General features: G+C 36.3%; 1 protein-coding gene across 5 annotated transcripts in view; it reads left to right on the top strand.

Moving 5' to 3' along the window:
- The first annotated feature begins 1126 nt into the window (after positions 1-1126).
- LOC131068881 (protein STICHEL-like 1) overlaps positions 1127-22002 on the top strand; it is a 48094-nt gene continuing 27218 nt past the window's right edge. Inside the window, exons 1-3 of one of the 5 annotated variants that reach the window (XM_058004149.2) lie at positions 1127-1590; positions 1690-1743; positions 2999-5159. In XM_058004149.2, coding sequence (XP_057860132.2) covers positions 3006-5159 — 2154 coding nt within the window. In that variant the 5' untranslated portion in view covers positions 1127-1590; positions 1690-1743; positions 2999-3005. Of the gene's footprint in view, positions 1591-1689; positions 1744-2009; positions 2313-2985; positions 5160-22002 lie in introns of those variants that run through there. The other 4 variants (XM_058004151.2, XM_058004150.2, XM_058004154.2 and 1 more) reach the window with 4 other exon arrangements.

Genomic DNA, 22002 nt, shown 5'->3' with positions numbered 1-22002 from the left:
ACCTCCTAGTAAGAGGAGGTCAACCACCACTATTCTTGAGCAACCTATGGCTTCTACTAAAAAGAATAAACCAAGAAAGAAGCAACAAGCAATAAGCTAAGAGAGAGAGAGATAAACGTGATAGACGAAGAAGACAAAGAAGAGGAAGAAAAAGGAGGAGGAGGAGAAGAAGAAGAAGGAGAAAGAGCAGAAAGAGAAGGAGCAGAATGAGAAGACGAAGAGGAGGAAGAAGAGGAGGAGGAGGAGGAGGAGGAGGAGGAGGATGAGGAGGAGGAGACAAAGAAGACGAAGAATAAGAGGAGGAGGAGGAGGAGAAGGAGGAGGAGGAGGAGAAGGAGACAAAGAAGAAGGAGGAGCAGACGAAGAAGAAGACGGAGAAGGAGAAGGAGGAGAAGGAAAAGAAGGAGAAGGAGAAGAATGAGAAGGAGTAGAATGAGAAGGAGACAAAGAAGAAGAAGAGGAGGAAGAAGATGAATATGAAGAGGAGGAGGAGGAGGATGTTGTGTTCCATTTTTACTTCTACAGATCTGAATTAATGGTTCTAAAGTCAATAAATGGGTAAAATTAATGTATGGTAGTTCATCCCCCTCTCTCAACATCTGAGTGTGTTCAACACATTTGACATCAATGCCAATTATGTGATATTCCTACTTGATATCATTCTTGGACTTGTGAGACCTTTTACCTTAATGATGACAATCTTACCACCTTTGACATCAATGATAACATGTCCAACAAAAACCTTTTGAATTATTAAATAAAAAATATTTCCCACTAGTTTAGGTGTTTGTGTTCTACTTCTTGTCATTGGAAAGCATTTTAAATTGTTTGAACACTTAATCAAGATACTTTAAATATTAAATAGATAGAATTTATTTTAAAAACTATATGGATTGATTTAGAAATCATATTATATAAATTCCAAACGACATAAGTATATAGATTTCTCAGAAAATAATTTTTTTATTATAAAACTATAAATATTTATGCTTGCCACTGTCATAAATAGTGTTACAAATTTATATCAGAGCTCCTTGAATCTTTTAAATCGGCGTTCTTAAAAGTTCCCACGTGAAATCGGCTCCAATTTAATCAATCACCGTCACGCAGATATTTTCATGTGCGCGCATATGCGGTCAGGTGGAATTCATTCCGGTTCGCCACGTCAGCGTGCAACAGCCAAGAGACCAGAGGAACGTTTGTATCAGTAGCAGCAGCCTCTGCACTGCGCATGCTCTGTCAGCATGCCATAAACAGGTTTTGGAAGCACATCTCTGGACAATGCTTAATAGTAAAAGCTCGCCTTTCCACGCGGTCACATGGACCAAGGTGCCATGGAAATCGAGGCGCCAAAGAAGCAGAAGCGCAAGAGCCAAAATAGATGATGCAGAGTTTCCCTCTACATGGGAGCTCCACTGCATTGTTTTGTCCATTGGATTGTTTTATCCCCTAAAAGAGAAGTATATCCGTACTCGGGAGTTTTGCTGCCATGTGGTCCTGCCGTTTAATGCGCTGGTGTTGAAACTTTAATGCAATGTGCAGAAGAATATAAGACGAGCTGAAAAAAACATAATTTCGGCATCCGGAACAGTAAGGAAAACTACGAATCTCTGTTTAATTTTCGATGCACAGTTTGATTCTCTGCCTTTCACTCTGTTTACGTTGCACTTTGTTGAAATTTTCGTGCAGAGCGGCCAAAAATTCCCGACTTTATTTCTGATCGATAATTGAAATTTAATTAGGGTAAGTGAAGTCTTTTAATCGCTTTTAAATCTTGTTCTTAACGGATTTGTAAAAGTTTTGTTTAGGGCTGTATATTATAGATGATGACTTTTCAACGGTTTTTAGAAGTTATTTAACGGCATCTTTACGTTTTGTGTGGTAAATTTGATTGACAAAATGTCAACGCACTGTTTAATCGATTTAATATGACTCTTTCACTGTGTAAAAAGTCATCTTTTAGCTTGGCATTTTTATTGCTCGTTTTTACGGAACCTTAGATTCTATTTTGGTTTGGAGTAATGATGGATAGAGGCGCATAATCATGAAAAAGACGTGTCTGATTGCGCAAAAAGTGATTTAAAGAGAATCTTCAGCGTTTTTTTAATTTAAATTTACGTTGCAGAATGTGTACGGACTGTATCAATCTGTAAAATGAAGGCCCGATTGGCGTTAAAGAAGCTACCAGTCAATCTTTATATGAGTTTCAAGAATATTTTTTGGAGTCTTTTCGGTGTTTTTTCAGGTAGTTGAAAGGAGTGTCTTGACATTTAGTTTTGAAGCCATGTTGTGTTCAGACGCTCGTAAATCCGGTGTGTAAAATGACACGGTTCGGCTGTGTTTATAAGCTTTATATAATGTCAGAAACACAGTTTGAAACTTTGCTTAAAGAGTGACTTTAGCTTTGTCGGTGAGGCGTTTATGAAGTGTGATTCTGTTTTGCAATAAATGGCGTTGTTAATTGGTTTGTAAATTATTATATCTGGATGAGTGTTTTACATTATAGAAGATTTTCACACATGCTGAATTTTCTGCACAGGTGGGGTTAAAAATATTTCCCACTCTTCTTGCGCGCCATTGTTTCTGCGTACATTTCAAAGTTCATTTTGTAGTACCTTTCTGCCAAGTTTTTCTGTCTATTCGGTAGGCCCATTTTGTCGGTTTGGTCATAAAGTTCATGTAAACTTTCAAATATTTGGCGCCTTTATGCAGTCAATAAGTTGAAAGCAATCTTCCATTTATATTCTGTTTCAGCAAACTATAGTGCTTGTGCTGTTTCTAGGTTATTTTTGTGAAGGATTTTGTCTTGTGATGATTTCAAAGGTACTTCAGGGAACACATATCCTTGGTTGGAAGATATTTTGTATATAGCTATTGATTTATTTTTTCATTAGAGTCTTAAATTTGTTCAATTCTTGCTGGATAGAGAGCCCTCTTTTGAGCACGAAAATTCTGGAAGTTTCAGGTAATATGTTTAAAGATCAGTGGTAGTGTGCAGGGTGACAATGTTGGATGTGGGTCAGCCTTTGACAAAGCGCCTTACTGCTCTGAGAAGAGCCCGGTCTTTAAGGGACCCTACAACTTCTTTGCTCAAATTCAGTCCCCCTGCTGCACGTTCTAGTTGGGATTTGCCAAATGATACTGAAGAAGAAGAAGAAGAAGAAGAAGAAGATGAAGCTGAATGTGAGAGTAGGCATGATGGTTTTGCTTATTCAAAGAGGGATTCTGCAAAATTCACAAGTCCTTGGGGAGCAGAGAAAAGCAGTGTGTCTCGTAAGACAAGTGGTAGATTAAGCGGCGATTTTAAGAACTTGAAGCAAGCTCTGGACCAAGAAAGCAGCACAGAGGAACTCAGCATAAATAGGAGTGACATTGGGATCAGTCATGAAAATGGCCTAAAGAGAAGAGATGAAGGAGAAAGGGCTGTGCTTCATAATTGGCCAAATGAATGCTTTGATGATGAGTGTAGAGATCCAGTTAGAAATGAGAGAGACTTCCCACCAAGGAGGTCTGTTGATGAATCAAAAATTAGTATTTCAAGGAGAGAAATAGAGCATGGCAATGGTGAAAGAACAGCAACTAAACAAGGCAGGAGAGACAGGCTATTTAAGGGTGGCAAAAAGGATTCTGTATCAAGATCTGCTAATGTTTCCCCTTCTCTTCATAATTCTGCAGAGGCATTTTCACTTTTCTTATTAGATCAGGAGGATCCATGTGAAGATGGAGATGACAAAGGTGGGTTGTCTTGGATGCATAGAAGTAGAGCTTCAGGCGTAGATTGTGATTCTCGCTCAGGTTCTCCCTTGTTAATGAGAGATGATGTAAAATGTAGAGAGCAGACAGGTAAGAACAACAAAAAGATATACTCAAACATTTCAAAATATATTGGGAAGCAAAAGGAGGATTCCCAGACACCAACATCAGTACGTTCTGTCAACAACGATGGTAAATCCAGCATTCGTGGGTCTTGTGATGGAACGGCTTTTTCTGGTGATGACGAAATGGATGGTTTGGATCTACCACGACATGGATGTGGAATTCCCTGTTACTGGCCCAGAACCCCTAGACATAGAAGCAAAAACTTCCCAGATAGTAGAGGAAGGAATCTTTCTTGTGGACCAGCCAATTCTGTGAGGAGGAAAAGTAGCAATATTCTTCCCCGAAGTAAGATTGCAGCACAAAAAGACTTAATGTCATCTGCTTATGACTCCAAGAGGTCAGAAGAATTGAATCTTGACATGGAAGTTTTACCATTGCTGACTGACGTGGGTGAAACTGCTGCATCCTCAGCAGAGGATGGCTGTGATGGATTTTCTAATGACTCTAGAGACCTTTTTTTGGAGGAGGCTAGTAGACTGAATAGGAAAAGGTCTAGGCACAAAGGTCGAGAAAAACTGGAGCTTGCTCTGACATCTGAAAGTAGAGAATTGACAGTCTATACAGACATGCACAGAAGTTTGAGTCAGAAATATAGGCCAAGGTCCTTCGATGAATTGGTGGGACAGAACATGGTTGTGCAATCTCTGGTTAATGCTGTTTTGAAAGGGAAAGTTGCCCCTGTCTACCTCTTCCAAGGTCCTCGTGGTACAGGAAAGACATCAACAGCTAGAATATTTGCAACAGCTCTGAATTGTATCTCTCTTGAGGAACTAAGGCCCTGTGGACTCTGTAGAGAATGTACTGCATTTGCATCTGGTAAGAGCGGAGATGTGAGAGAAGTGGATGCTACAAATAGCAATGGGCTAGATAAAGTCAAATCTCTGCTCAAGAATGTTGCCTCAGCTCCATCTTTCTCCCGGTTCAAAATCTTTATCATTGATGAATGCCATATGCTGGTATCTGAAACATGGACAGCACTCCTGAAGTGTCTAGAGGAACCACCAGCTCATGCTGTATTCATACTTGTTACTACTGATCCAGATAAACTACCTGACACTGCTGTTTCAAGGTGTCAAAAATATCTCTTTCCAAAGATCAAGGAGTCAGAGATAGTAAGCAGGTTGCAGAAACTTGCAATTGAAGAAAATTTGGATGTTGACACCGATGCATTGGATTTCATAGCCATTAAGGCCGATGGTTCTCTTCGAGATGCAGAAACAATGCTTGATCAATTGAGCTTGCTGGGACAAAGAATAACTCTATCCATGGTGCATGACCTTGTAAGTTGTTTCTAAACTTTCTTCTCTGTCATTAGATGAATGTGAGTTATATCATTTTACATTGTCACATATTTTACATGTTGCTATAAATTTATCCTCTGTAATTTATTGAAATACCTAATTTACTATCAAATAAAATGATATTTTGCATAGCTGTTTTTCTGCACCAATTATGCTTTTTGAAACATATGTTGCCAACTCTTTGTTGAAAGGATGCTTGTTTATTGACTGGATTTTACAAAGAAATTATACAAGCTCCGTAGTTATGGTTTTATTTTATCGGGAAATAGAAGGGGATAATAAGAATTGAGACTGTTATGGAAGAAAGACATTTTATACATTCTTTTCAATTTTAAAACACAATAGAATGCACAAGTTCACCATTATGAAATAGATGGAATTAATTCTATCAATATTTGCATGAAGTAGAATTATTGTTGACGGAAAGTTGGAAACTTAATAGATACAGATCGATCCTTTTGTAGGCTGTATATCTTGATTATGCAGAAATTTGTGAAAATGAACTATGATTAATAAATGAAAGTTAAAGAGGATTATGTTTGGCTGGGATGGACATTCTTATTCTTCTTGATCTATAGTAAAAATATAGTCATTCTTATCCTTAACCCCAATGCTTACCAGATCTGTAACTTGGGATGTTTTCTTGAATTGTTCAAGACTTTATGATTCATGTTCCTTTGTGTCGTGTTCAGCTTCAACCGTATCCTTCATGCCGTCTTTTGAGCTACAGTTTCACATTGCTGTTTTTAGTGTTGTGCTGAAGATGCTGGGGTTTTTTACTGCTGTCTAACTGATCCCTGAATGTACATAGTTGAAATAGTGGCACAACATAAGACCTAATTCTTTCTATTAATTTTCTGCTAATAGAATCTTCTTGGCAAAAAACATTCTTAGATATCCTTTCCTATCTGTCTCTAATTCTGCCACTTATTACTGTTTCAACCATAGAAAAAGTGCTCTTCGTAATGTTCACTAAATTCTCTAGCTGTTAGTAATTTTCCTTTTAATCCCAATATTGAAAATGATATGGACTTCGAGCCAAACTTCAAGATTGCTGGAATAGCTTCTTATTGTAAATGATTTAATTGAACCCCCAGTTCTTTCAAAAATTTAACTTTTTGTAGTTGGTCATTTAGCAAATATAACACATATCATCCTGACTTCTCATTTGTGATTTTTCCTTTCTTTCGACAATTTTTTTTCTGTTTGAATTGCTTCTCAAATTTCAAACTTGTTGAATGTAAATTTCACATTGCAAGGATAATGAGTCCTTTTGTTTAGGCATGCAAACTTGACCTGTGGATAATTTAGTCTGTGTTTGATTCATTGTTTATTGACTTCATCAATCTCTATGTCCACCATGTTAATGAGGCTTACAAAATCTGCAGAGAACTAACTAGTTCTACCGTTCCTCTGTTTAACTCTGACAGAAAAAATGGCCTCAGAATGTGTTATAATGTAATGTTACTATTACTGAAAATCAACATTTCAAATTTTGTTCACCTGTGTTACTGAATTAGGTATCAAGTAATTTCTAGTTTAGGCAGAATATTCACCGATTCATATTGAATTGTAGATGTAAACTCTAAGTTGTCAAGCACAAAATGCTTGGATTTAATTTCTGTACTTGGACATCTAGGGGCTCTGTATGTAGTTCAGGGAATTCCATTTTATCTTTATTATGCCTGTTTTTACAAATGTCAAGAATTTCAGTGCCTGATAAGTTTAGTGTTCAGCGATGATGGATTCTTTCTTGTGAGGATTTGGAGTGACCAATTCATTGACAAAAACTTAAGTGTCAATGCTCTAAAGTAGGATGTGAAACTAAAATGAATGCATCTGACTACTGTGGAGTGATAGAAACAACAATCTGTAATCTGTCCTTTTAATTTCCAATCTAAAAATTTCATTGGAAGTGATTGTGCTGAATCTTTTGCTATGAAATAATAAGTAGAGGGGGTTTGACAGCAGGAACATTCAATGTTTGTTGGTGAGCAAGTTACCCTGGACTCAAAGTTGTAGGAAGTTGTGTAGTCAAATGAAGCCAATGGCATATTGAACTAGATTGAATAAAACAATGAGAAATTTAGGCCAGAAATAGGATTGTACCAAGTATATTCTCTGGAAAAGGGTTAGAGCTTATTTTGTTTGGGTATGGATAAGTCCATAACAGCCAAAAGCAACAAACAACATCAGTAGCAAACAAATAATGTATGGATAAGTCAATAATATAGATTTATCACTGAATCAAATACAGCCAAAGCACATTCATGATGGTCAAATTTCAGGAAAGATATCAAAAACAATGTAAACATCACCTTGTTGATGTCACAGAAAAATCTCTGTTTCATCAGCCAAAAAGTAGCAATAGCCTTCCCAATGCCAATGTATGGCTTGCTGTCAGCAACTTCAAATTCTTTATAACAGTTGAAGGGGATGGAATACAATTTCCAGCCATGAATGAATGGTTCAAGCATGGTTGTTTTAGAGGCAAATGTCTTTCGATGGTTAGTGATTGCAGTAAAGGCACTGACATATGATGCTCTCACCCATGGTGGAATACATGGCCCTTTAGTATGTCCTTTATGCAGGAGCATCTTAGAAGATGGAGATCATCTGTTTCTGTGTTGTAAGATGGTATGGGGGATATGGAGAAGATTCTTCAATAGAATTGAAATAGGATACCCTGGTTGAAAATCAATAAGTGGATATTTGCATGACCAAGAAGACTTCAGAATGGTATCTTGAAGGCAATCGAGATGATTAAACCAGTCATTATAATTTAGAATCTAACTAGAAAGAACCTTTAAAACTTGTAGGAGAATGAAAATCTGGTGTGAAGAATATGAGGGAAGATAGAGGCTTCAATATCACAGTTGGTCGATGCTTGGAAGCCCAAATCAATTAAGTATTCTGAGCAGGATTAGGAAATTCTTAGAAGATAGAAACTGGTAAAGATAACTGATAATTTGTTTAGTGTACTGAAAAAGCCTAACTCAGAGTAGGAGAGATCATTAAAAATGGTGATGGAAAACCTATATTAATGTTTCCATTCCACTTGGGACTAGAAACAATTAATAATGTGGATGCACTTTCTCAAAAGAGATAAGACTAGCTAAGGAAAAGGGATGGTCTAAACTTTGGGAGTAGGGAGACTTAATTTATGATTACCTCCTTTCATGTATTTCTTGGATGCTCCTACTTGACTCCTTCAGAAGGAGACTATTGTTAGAGCTACTAGAGAGGACATTTATGAACAATACATCTAGGATCTTGTGCTACTTAGCTGGAGGCTTGCTTTTTATATAGAGCATTTATTATGCGTGTAGAATGGTAAACATTGTTCAAATAGCTTGAGGCTTCCCCATGGCCAATTGAGGGTGTTTTTCCACCAGTTACAAGTTCAGATAGATCATCATATTCTTCTCCAAGATTGGATCTATTGCCTTTGCTTCCTCTAGGAGTTGGCGATTGAGGAAGAATTCATCATTAGATGGCCCATTTACTACGAGATTAGAGGGAGATACCATTCCTTCCATAGGGACTTAGGTATCACTCTCTTTATTTTCTTTAGATATTTGGACCAGCAAGGCTTGACCCTTAATCTAAGAGGTTGTCACCCTTTGGTGTAGATCTTTGCAAGGAGTCCCTAGAGATCCTTGAGCCCCTAGGTGGTCGCCTTCTAGCCCATGTAGGCTCTAAATGATCGTTGGATACTACTACACATAGATGTAGATAGACTTCCGAGATGTTGCTTCTCACAATTTATCTTTTTCTCAAATGCCCCAAAACTTCTCACTTGATAACATGGTTCTACATCTTTTTGTTGGCACAACTCAACCCCTCCTCGATAATATAGATCTACTCCTCCCCAACTTTCTCCAAGCATAGGAATAAAACATACTACGAGCCTCTTCATTACTGTGGGAATCACATCGGCCTTAGACATATCTTTGATTCTAGAGGGAGTACCTTGCTTTCTCTTAGAATCTCCCCACTTGGCTCTCCTAGTCTTAGCATGTATTGATCCTTTTGTAGTGATTGATGATGACACCAACAACTCCTTTGTTTTAGGCTTGAATATAGATATTTGATGAGATTTGTATCCTATCCCTCCAATGCTCACTAGCTTTTTCTCTTTGCGGATCTTGTTCCCACTACTTGACTATTTATATTGGTTTCTTGATCATGTGTTAGTGGTCTACAATTCTATTGTCCTTTGGGTTTTGTTTCTTCCCCATATTGGGCTTCTCTAGGATTTTCGCTTTCTAGAACTTTCTATGTGTATTGATGTACTCTCAAGTTCTATTGACTTAAATTTGGTCATATGTGGACATTAACATAATTTTTGTGTTCATTAAATGGTAAAATTTAGGATCAACAAGAGGGAAAGACTTTAGTGCATAAAAAGTCGTCTTTGTGTGCACTCAATTTTGCCATTTCATGATTTAACCAACCAGAGGACAATGATTAAAGAAGAAAGAGTGTTATAGATGAGTAATGAAATCTACTGGGCTTTATCTTTACTAACTTTATAATTGTGGGAATATACTTGGTGCTAAAGAATGGAGATTGCTCTATGGCCATAAATTTAGAATGCTTAACATTGATGTTTCAACTTTCAAGGCTGTTGTATTTTTTGTTTTCCCAACTTAGGTAGTTATTGCCAATTTATAGTTGCCATTTGACCATACAAAGTTGGGTCTAGTGTCCCTTAACACCAGGTATCTTTAGCAAGAAAAAAAGACTCTGAATTTGTAATAAGCCACATAGACCTAACTAATTGAAGTGCGTCATGCTTTAATATTGTCACAACTTCTCAATTGGCATTTATTATAGCTCGAAACCCAATTATGACCAGTCAAATAGTAAATTACTTCCTCAAATCTTATGTCTTAACATCACTTAATATTAACAAATCTTGATAACTACATTTTCAACAAAATTTAATGTAAGCATATTGTATACCCAACATCAGCCCTAGGCCAAGATATTGTCCCAAGATAACATATTTGACAAAACAGTTACAATTATCGTGTACTTTGAGTTTGAAATAACTTTATATCCATGTGCAGAACTCAAAACTTGACCCTAGTGTTTCACACATGTATGTATCCCTTGCCCACTCCTAGGAATTTCTTTCTTGTTTCAATACGAGTCATTTAAAAATTGCAAGGTTTGTAAAATTATTGTCTTAGGAGGGGCAAAATGTAAAAAGGATAGTCATTGAGTTAGTCAGCTTTTCAACATCAAGTAATACAATAATATTTTGATTACAAGGAGTATACAAAAAGCACAATATGAGGATGCTAAAAATTTCAGTTTATCTTTGGTTTTGAGTAAACCTAAAATTTGTAGGCAAAGGAATCATTTGTTTCCTTTATTTGATTTGTTGAAGTGCTACATAGATTCTATTGTTGCTTGTTCTACCAAAAACATGGCACTAAAACAAAAGTGCCAACAAACATTTGTAGACGTCCTCCACATCTTATAACACCAACAAGTGGAGCTTTATAAATCCCTAGGAGTATTTGGATTCTAACACAGAGCATGATTGGTTAAATTAGCGAACACACGTGTGTTCCATGTGTACACTTTAATGAGTCCTCATATCCAATGACTTTGTAGCTTTTTCCAAGCACTACTCTAGTGCCTAGATGTGTAATCCTAACTACGGTGTTCTTATTCTACTTATTTGACCTCTCCATGTAATACTAAAATACTAAGTTTCAGATCTACACTAACTAAAATAAAGCAATAGAGCTGGGAATCAAAATGAAACTAGAAAGGAGAGTGTAAGGATAGAGACGTGTATTTGTTTTTGACACTTGATGATGATTGGTGTAATGCCCCAAGCCACACACCTAGGACATTAGCCAAATGGAATTTTTTTTCTATTCTTTAGAACACTAATGACCAATATATGATAACATGACACACTGCACAACAATGTGCACACAAGTGTCATGTGAAAATCAATGTCACAAGGACACTAACAACACAAAACTCATTGTTGCTACAAGTAAGGAGGAAGTAGTGGAAGAACTACCAATCGTGGGGTGAATTAACCGTGATGAACCTAGAAGAGAGTTGAATGGCATTCGAACAATGATTGGATACTAACCCATGATTGCGCTTTCTCATGAACACAACATAAGGGTAGGATGAGGAATCATCAACATTGAATCCACACCAAAACACACTTTGAAGACATTGGTAACACCAAATAAAACTTGTATAAATGGCGAAATGACTAGGAGCTATCACACCTCCACTAGATGATACAACCATTGGTTTCTCGAATGAGTAGGATGAGCACGACAACCACCTCCAATCCACTCAATGATGACTTACACAACACCAAATGCAAGGGCAATTTTACAAGAGGTTTTTTACTAAGAGGTACAAGCCCTCCACCAACTAGAATGACGACTAGTTGCTTTCAAGAAATGACATGCATCCAAATGCAAAGGGTGCCATAACTCTTCGAGTACGACTTTTTTTGACAAAGTGACAATATGAGAAGAGTCACCAAGCCAAGGGGAACAACTTTGGTTTGCAAATTTTCCCTAAGAATTGGATGGAAGGACTTGTTGATGAGAAAACATGGGACAATAGCGCCTTAGTGGATTACGATGCCTATAAAGAACATTAGTGCATTAGAGGGACATTAGTGTAGTGCATTGAAGTCCAAAACATATGTTGGAGCTCAAAAATTATGTTGTAGTCTTGACCTCGTGTTGTAGTCTTGACTAGAGACTAAATGGAGGATTGTTTCTAGGTCTCATAGCTAGGGACAACACTTAGAACTCACAAAAACAAGAATACAACACAAATGAACTCCAAAACGGTCAAAAGCGACCAAGATAATAAGAGGGACAATCTTGTCCAATCTCCAACACACTGACCAACAAAGGAGATGCTCTTGGTTGGATGAGAGGCTTATAAGGGACTCCAAAATGAGTCCAAGAACACAAGGGATATTCCCAACACACCCTACTTGTCCTTCAACCAAGAGAACCTAAACAACACCACCTCTTGGTGGGTTCTCTTGAACACATAACCCCAAACTCAGGAGACAAACCACATAGACTTCATAACTAGAATAATGAAAAGTATATGAGACAACATGAACATTTGAAACCAATTTCGAGATAACATAACAATGAGGGAAACATCATCACCACTTATGTGTGAGGTTGACATTTCATCCAATAGGAGCTTCCATAATCACATTACAATTACAAAAGAGGACTCAGCCCTGAATTATACATTTTATATCATATTACAAAAACGGGATATAGACCAATCACCTGTCATAATAGTAAAACACTCTCTTTGGATGGAAGCCTCACCAAAATAAAATAGATTTAATGTTTTTTATCTTGTTAATTTAAAATAAAAGATCCTTGTGATGTGTACATTACAATTTTTATTTAACATTGAAAGTAGATATGAATTAATGATATCGGATTTCCACAATCCATAGCTTGTTCTCACACTTTCTGGATTAGACTGTGTATTAGTTTTTTGCATCAACGTTTTGGATCACACTCCGTGATCCATCATCAGGATACTAGAGAGCTAAGAGCATGAAATGATAAGTTGCAAACTAGGTCCAACTAAAAGGAAGAAGAGAGGCAAGAAAAGGAGGTACAAGGTTCAAAGCCAAAAATAGAATAAAATAAAAAGAAGAAAATCATTGTAGATAAAAATAATAACAATAATAGCAATAATAAATAATAACAATAATAAATAATAGCAATAATAAATAATAACAATAATAAATAATAATAAATAATAACAATAATAAATAATAACAATAATAAATAATAACAATAATAACAATAATAAATAATAAAAGTAATAACAACAACACAAATAACAAAAGAAAATAAAGAAATTAATAATAATAATATTATTATTATTATAAAAAACAATAGCAATAACAAAATCAACAAAAATAATAATATTATGATTATTATTATTGTAGATATTGTTATTGTTGTAAAGAAAATAAAGTTATAATAATAATAATAATAATATTATTATTATTATTATTTTTAAAACAATAACAATAACAACATTAACAATACTAATAATATTATGATTATTATTATTGTTGATATTGTTATTGTTATAAAGAAAATAAAGTAATTAATACTAATAATAATATTATTTTATTATTAAGACAAAGAAAATAACAACATCAACAATGATAATAATATTATTATTATTATTATTAAAACAACGACAATAACAACATCAACAATGATAATAATGTTATTATTAATGTGGATGTTGTTATTTTTAATACTAAAATAATAATAATAATAATAATAATAATAATAATATCAACAATGATAATAATGTTATTATTAATGTGGATGTTATTTTTAATACTATAATAATAATAATACTAATAATATTATTATTATTATAACAATAACTGTAATGCCCCGCCAGGAAACCCCGAAGGGATTAAGCCAAAACACAAGAATAGAGTGCAAATCTTTTTTTTTTAAGTTACAACACATAAGATGCAACAAGATATCAAAGATTCAGATTACATAGCGGAAGACTTCAACTAACTCCTAAAGAGTTTCCCAACCAGATTACTTAAATTTTCACAATACACCTTACTCACACAATTAATCCAAAAGCTGAATATCTTAATAACGGGATAATTCACAATCAGGATAATTTCTTTTAAAGGATGGAAACATAAATCACAAGCAAGATGCATCATTAAGTTCCATTCATAATCTTCATTCAAGCTTTTCATTTAAAATTACAAACCATACATCTAACATTCTATTTCACTAGGATTTCATCATAACATAAGAGATCTTACCAAGCATATTAAATTTCCTTAGCAACAACTGAGTATAATTCATTACTCTAAGATACATTATTCCATATTCCAACTTATTGCATTAAAAGGTCGATTTCACACATGCATTACGATAAACCGCATCTCAACCAATTATGCATTCGATCCACATGGCATTCCAGGAAGAAATGAATATAAGCATTAATAGTTAATTCCCATTTATCCACTTAACCATTTTAACATAAGCTAAACATACATGATAAAGCTGAATAAAGGAAACATAAGAGAATACACCACATAACACCATAATGATCTCGGAGTTCACCCCTAAAGGGCTACATCTCCGGGTCTGCGCAACTGCAAGACCCCTCTGATAATTAATAAAGTTAAGAGTACAAGAGGTTACACTATACAATCCAGCCCTCAAGGCGATACATAAGCAATATACAACGACCACAACGGTCAATAATACATAAACGATCCCTACAAAGAACAGGATCCAGTTGAACATAATCAAGCTAATACAAAGGTCCAGAAGAGCATCCATAAGACTGAGCCATCACCACCCAAGGTTAAACACGAAACCGATACTCACAAGGGCAGAGACAAAAGGACGACCCACAAAGGTACTCAAACAGGACAAACAACAACACACTAGCGAATGTAGGGACAAGTGTCATCACACGACCTGGTATGGATACCATGGCAAGTCTTCATAGGTCCCGGTCCATACACTGGTAACCCTGGCCACCTAATCCGAACTTCTGGCCCATCCAAGTCTCATGTGGACCCACACATCCTCTCGTGAAGACAAGGAAGATGGTTTGCCATTTCAGGCCTTCTCACAGCATGTCGAATCTATGATAGCATTCGTCCCATGTGTGAGGCACATTATCTTATTTATAAATTACATTCTAATCTATTTAGGTTATCACTTATTAGACTCACTTTCGACAGGTTACCCAGCAGCCACTTTGGGCGCGGCCCCCAATCGAAAGCCACTTTCCCATACGACACTAGACTATACTCGAACGTACTCAAACCAAGGAATACCCATGGTAAGACGAACGGAGTTCAAGAAAAGAAACAATCATCGGGTCAAACACGACTCATAGATGCACACTTACTGACGGTACTCTAACTAGAGACTTGACAACTAAGGTTAACTACGAATCATCATTCGACTCACTCAAAGAGGATATGACCAATTAAGACAACATCACAATACAACCGTCCACTCGGAATCGAGGACTGAAACAGGAACACCAAATCATCCATACGACAGGGTCCTATTTAAACAGAGCAAAACATGCCGTTTCATAATTAAAGGCGAATACAGAAATTAAACTCGCAAGGCAATAATCAGAAAAGACAATATTTCCTCAAGTTGATTTAAACATTAAAAGTCGATCAAGTTTTCTACATGATCTAAAACAGATTTCAGTTATCTATCTCATCAAGGGATAAGTTGTTCTTGGTTTTCTAACTCGTCAAGGTTCAAAGCATCAAACAGGCAAATAAAGCCATAAAGAGTTTTTAACCAATTTATATTAATAAATCTCAGACAACCATTAATCAACTTAAAATAAGATATTAAATCTCCAATCAAAACGTCATTAACATACTGGTCAAAAATCAATCTCTACAGATTCATAATTTCAATTCCAGATACATTATACGGATTACGGAATAAAATGTAGGAAGAGAATCTAAGGAAGCTAATCATTTCCAAAAGCACATCGATTCAATTCAGACACCCAACGATAAATTTTTCACTACTTCTCAATTAGCCAAAAGATAAGCTCTAAGATGATATTTAACCACATCAATTAGAATATAATCTACCCAATTCACTTGCGAAAATTCACAGTTGTAGAACTTAATTAAAAAAAGGGCAAAGTCACGAAATGAAGTTGGACGTCAATTAGCCTATAAACTCCATTATAACATTGATCAACTCAACTAGCATTTGCAACTGTTATACCGCCTTAATCAAAATTAAGAACTAATAAACTTAATCATTAAAATACTTTTCGACATATTATAATCACATGCATTTTTTTTTAAAACTAAAAAAAAAAACATAAAAAAAACGATGTTATTAATTACGTTTAAACAAAACGAAACGTGTTGGAAAACGCGGCTAGGGCGGGTGTAACCCTAACCCTAGCCGCTGGGCATTACCCGAGCGGCAGCGCCGCTGCGGTGCCCGCAGGTCCGCGGCGCCCTGCGGCCACCGCGGTGTGCCGCGGCAGGGTCTTAAGCACCAGCGACGGGGGAAGAAACAGAGGATGAGCGGGGCGATAGGGAGGAAGTGGGGGGACGCGCGGGGGAGGGGAGGGGAGCGGGTGGAGCTCCGCTCCCCGCTCACCCAAACCCCGACCCACCGTGATACACGCACACGCCCAGACCAAAAATTAATATGATTAAAATTTTTAAATGGAACACACAGCCCGTTTAAATGGATAAAAACGCACAGCTTGGTCTTTTAATAAATTTGCTATATAAAAAGCACAGTTCGATTTCAATAAACACAAACGCCCATCCCAAAGATTTATAATGAAATTTTAATTTACTATACATTCGGTTTAAACAAAATGAAATTGAAATCACGTTTTCATGTTGGGTTTTTTTCATGCTATACAACACCCAAGGGTTTCAAACGTCCAAAACATGAGGAATTAACAGCACCTCTAAATCACTTCCAGCCAAGCTGGTAATTTACCAAATCGATCCATAAACATGGCATTCGAAGGAGAATTTAAAACCAAGATAAAACCCCCATTTTCATTTCAAACAAAAACCAAAATTGAGAGAGTTGGATCCTACCTTAACACGCAATCCTGGCAAGATCGGCTGAAGAATCCCAATCTCCTGCTGCCCAAATCCTTCCTTCTCCATCCAAAAATCCTCCAAAAATGTCCATTCCTCCCCTTTCTTTTCTTTTTTTTTTTTTTCCCCAAATTGGGTTATATGAAAGAGTTGACCCCAAAATTTCTATTTTGGAATTAAAAACTTTATTTACAAATCATTCTCTGAATTTAATACTTTTTCAACTATAACAACAATTTAACTTGCTCTTTAATTCAAAAATCGATTTCTTCAATCAATTAAATTTAACCTTTCAAATATCAGAATCCAACAGAATGCAATTACGTCTATTGCGATTAAATACTAAACTTTCTTTTCAACAGCATAAACAAAATGCATTAAATATTCGAAAACAGACATTTAATCGAATTCACTCCCAATTTAAAACGAGCAACCCAATATCAACGAAAATCACATAACGGAAACCAGATTAATCTAATCCATTAATCATCAATGCACAAATGCATATTTAATCAAGAAATTACTAAGGACTAATTAATCAAATTAACCAAACACACCAAGCACGCAAATCGAGAAAGTCAACCAAACAGACGACTCGCAAACCCAAACAAGAAGGGATCGCCGACGACGACTGACGATGCTCACTTGAGCACGACTAAGGTCAACTAGGGTCTTACGACCACCTGATCCAACTCTAAGGATTAAAAGGTATGCTCAAACCTGCAAAACCAGGTGATGACGAACCTCGCCCTCATGCGACTTCGTACCTGAAATCTCCTGCAACCAACGATCATACATGCATACATATATAATAACTTAATGAATGCGTTAGCTCGATGAATACCATGAAATAAGAACACTAAACAACTAGCATAAAACTAGTGTGAGAACCACATCAATAGCTATGCGTAAAATCAACATCTGGCTATAACATAATAGTACGATTAACTAATCAAGATTAAGCCAAGGTTAGAAATCGATTACGGTACGGGTACTACAATAACAATAACAGCATCAACATCAACATCAACATCAACATCAACAATGATAATAATATTATTATTGTGGATATTGTTATTGTTATAATAATAATAATAATAATAATAATAATAATAATAATAATAATAATATAATTATTATTAATATTATTATGATTATTATTATTGCAATAATAATAATGAAAAAATGATAAATGAATAAAGAAAAGGGGGAACAAGAAGATAAAAAGAACAAAGATAAGAAGCAAGAAAAGAAAAGAAAAGAAAATAAGGAGCACAAAGCAAGGCAAGGAGACAAAGGAAGACAGATGTGGGAAGGGGAGCAAACTGACGGAAAAATAAGACAAAGCTAGACAAGCTGAAAAACCAATAGAACACGGAGGCACGATGGAAAGATGAGAGGGGAGAGAAGAATGGGGATGGCCAAGCTAAAAAAGGGGGGGGAAGGGGGTCTCAAGGTATGGAGCGAGAATGTCTGAGTTTGGATAGCAGAGGTTGCCAAGTGGGACTGAGACTCCAACCTTCAACGTGGTTGAGATTAGTGGGATGGTTATTAATAGCAATGGCTTCTTTGAGCTTTCTCTTGACGAAGTCCTCTTCTTTGGATAAGATTTGAATGTTTTCCAAACAAACGTGGTGTTTGGTCGAAGAGGAGTGTTCGGCAAGGGCTGACTTAGAGACTCGATCATGTCTAATGTTTGCATAGTTCTCTTTGATTCTAAAGTTGAAGGAGCGACCCGTTTCTACTATATAAGGTTTGCCACAAGAGCAGTCGATCTTATAGACACCAGAGTCTAGAAAGATGTCTCTAGGGTCTTTGATAGAGGGTAAGTGATTATGCAACATAGTGAGGGGCTTGAACGCACATCAAATTCCTTTCTTACGAAGGATCTTACTGATTTTTTGTGAGAGGCCTTCGATGTAGGGAAGCGATCCATTAGGGGGTAAGGGGGGTTGGATGGGTTTGGAGTTGGAGAGGAACCATAACTTGGCTTGGTAGAAAGCTCTAGAGATTTGTTTATTTTAGTACCCATTTAATTTGAAGACTTTTCGGAGATGGGTCAACTCAAGATTTAAATGGTCTTCATCACAAATGTGATAGGCTCAAATAGATAGGGTTTTGAGGACCCCCAATTTTTGGCTAGGGTGGTGATGATAAGAAGAGTGCAGGTAGAGGTTAGTGTGACTAGCTTTGCGGAACACATTGCGACTAATGAACCATCTGATTTCTTGATGAGCATAATGTCAAGAAAAGGAAGATGGTTGTCCACTTCAAGCGCCTTGGTGAAAGAAATGCATGGAGCGATGTTGTTGAGGTGAACATGGAACTCTTCTAACTTTTCAAGGCCATGAGGCCAACATACATTAGTGTCATCCACGTATCTCTTCCACCATCTTGGTTTGAGTGGAAAAGAGTGAAGGGCAATCTCTTCAAATTGCTCCATGTAGAGGTTGCCAATGACTGGAGAAAGGGGGGAACCCATGGCTACACCATCTACTTGTTCGTAGATGATGCCTTGGAATGAGAAGAAGGTGGATCTAAGGCATAATTCAACCAAGTCAGCAATCTCACCACCGGACTTGTGCCTAACAATCTCAATTGAGTCCGGGATTGGGACCTTGGACAAAAATTAAACCATGTGTGACAGTGTATTGACGGTATTGACAAAAATCCTAGCATCTGATCGTGTAGATAAAATCAAACCATGATAAAATAGACACAAAATATGAAGTATGAACAGCGAGTGAAGATATACCTTGGAATTTAGACCATTCACTTGTCATAACATTAAAATACTATCTCTATGGACAGAAGTCCAACCAAAACAAGATAGATTTAATGTTTTTAATCTTGTTAATTTAAATTGAAAGATCCTTGTGATGTGCACATTGAAAATTTAATTTAACAATTTATTCATCTACTTGTATGTGCTGGTTAAATTTTGTGTAAATATTATTTATATGGCATGAAGTTATAGAATGTATTTGCAACAATGTTACAACAAAAGATTGGCTATCTTTGACCCAAATGCATTGCTTCCCTATTTCTTGTGAATTTGCAACTAGTTATGCCTTCTACACGTCTCAATGAGCACCTGTTTATAGGTGTGCCCTAAAAATATTGCATGGATGTACTATTTGTAAAATATTTCGCCATTTTGCAGGTATCAAGGGTTTCACAAGTTGGCCAGAGATTGATTTCGGTTTTCGATACAATTTAAATGTGATTTTTACATGGTTTAAATGCAAAAAAAATGTTGAAAATTGCAGTCAACGATTTTTAAAAAATTCAAGATATTGTGGGGGAAAAAATTGTCCATGGGAAAGATTCGCAAAAATTCAGGTATAATCGAGATATTTTTGGAAATTTTTGCTTCTCTGGGTGAAACAATAAAAAAGTGGTGGCTTCAACTCTGGACTCCAATTATTATCCCATTCTCATAGGCCTCATGGACGACACTTACCACTTGTTGTGATGTTTTCACACATTGCCCCATTGCAAATGGGGACCCCCTACTTTTTAGGCCCTCTCGGTCTGTTGGTTTTTTGTTGTTGGGTCTTTTAGTGGCAGTCTCGTTAGTTTCTTCAGTTTGCGAGTGTTTGGGGGTCATTTTGATAAGTTTGCTTTTCGTTTGAGCAAATTTGGCTAAGTCTAGGGCTCACTTTGTTAATTTTAGGGTTTCTGCCTTTAGTCCTAGATTTTAGGGGTTTCTTTTAGGGTTTTGGAAAAATTGAATGTAGAACTGGATTCAGGACTCTTCAAGGAACCTTCCAGTAAAATTTGAGTGAATTTTGAGCACTTACTATTTTTAGTAAGTTTCATTGCCGAGAGATTGGTCTAATTTTGCCAAAAATCAAACTTACTATTTTTAGTAAGTGCTTTCCTGCCCTGTTTTGTCCAAACCCTAACATTTTGAAACACTTACTATTTGGGAAAATCTATTTTTGGCAAGTTCTTCACAGGAAAACATTGAAAACTGAACATCCCTGAAGACGCTGAAGACTAAACGTTCCTGAAGATCATTTCTAAATTTGGAAAAGTCAGAAGGCAGACAAGTGTGATCAAAATTTGGCTATGTGAACTAGTCCAAGAATGGAAAGCTCGAAAATTCATCAAAGTCTGGAAATTCACATCAATCCACAAATGTCATCCTGATCCGAAAATGGCCTGAAATTTGACTGTTTGAAAATTTAAAAGATCTTCTAAAACCTAGAATTTGCATTATAATTCCTAGAGATTTGAAACCACTCTCAAACATCCTACCAATATATATGAATAATGCTTCTGGATTCGATTGTGTGATGCAAAATTACTATTTGGGAAAATCTATTTTTGGCAGGTTCTTCACAGGAAAACACTGAAAACTGAACATCCCTGAAGATGCTGAAGACTGAACGTTCCTGAAGATCATTTCTAAATTTGGAAGAGTCAGAAGGCAGACAAGTGTGATCAAAATTTGGCTATGTGAACTAGTCCAAGAATGGAAAGCTCGAAAATTCATCAAAGTCTGGAAATTCACATCAATCCACAAATGTCATCTTGATCCGAAAATGGCCTGAAATTTGACTGTTTGAAAATTTAAAAGATCTTCTAAAACCTAGAATTTGCATTATAATTCCTAGAGATTTGAAACCACTCTCAAACATCCTGCCAATATATATGAATAATTCTTCTGGATTCGATTGTGTGATGCAAAAAAACTCACACAATCGAATCCGGAAGCATTATACAGATAGACTAATGGATTGTGGAAATCTAATGACATTGAATATATATGAAATTTAACTTAAAGTATAAGAAAGGAAAAAGACATATTGAAATGCCACTTATAACATTTCAAGAACCCTTTAAATAGTAGGGGGGGCTATATTAAGCTATTTCATATATGTTCTAATGAAGAGAATGAGACCGACTTGGTAGAAATCATCAAATTCCTCCACAAGCATGGAAATCCGCCCAAGCAAGGATGAAGGCACCAAAGTGGAGTGGTCTTGGAAAACTCCAAAAATGCGAAATTCCTCTTCAAAGTGAAAATTCCGCCCAAAGAGGATAGAGGGTGCTAAACTCTAATGCTCATGGAATTCAAAGGAAATGGTGAAATTCCTTCCTCAATACAAAATTCCGCCCAAGGTCTTGTGAGGGCACCAAAGTAAGGTA

This window comes from Cryptomeria japonica, chromosome 3 (assembly GCF_030272615.1).
Source record: "Cryptomeria japonica chromosome 3, Sugi_1.0, whole genome shotgun sequence".
NCBI classification, from domain to species: Eukaryota; Viridiplantae; Streptophyta; class Pinopsida; order Cupressales; family Cupressaceae; genus Cryptomeria; species Cryptomeria japonica.
Note: the sequence above shows the minus strand (reverse complement) of the source record. Positions and strands in the feature narration are given on the sequence as shown.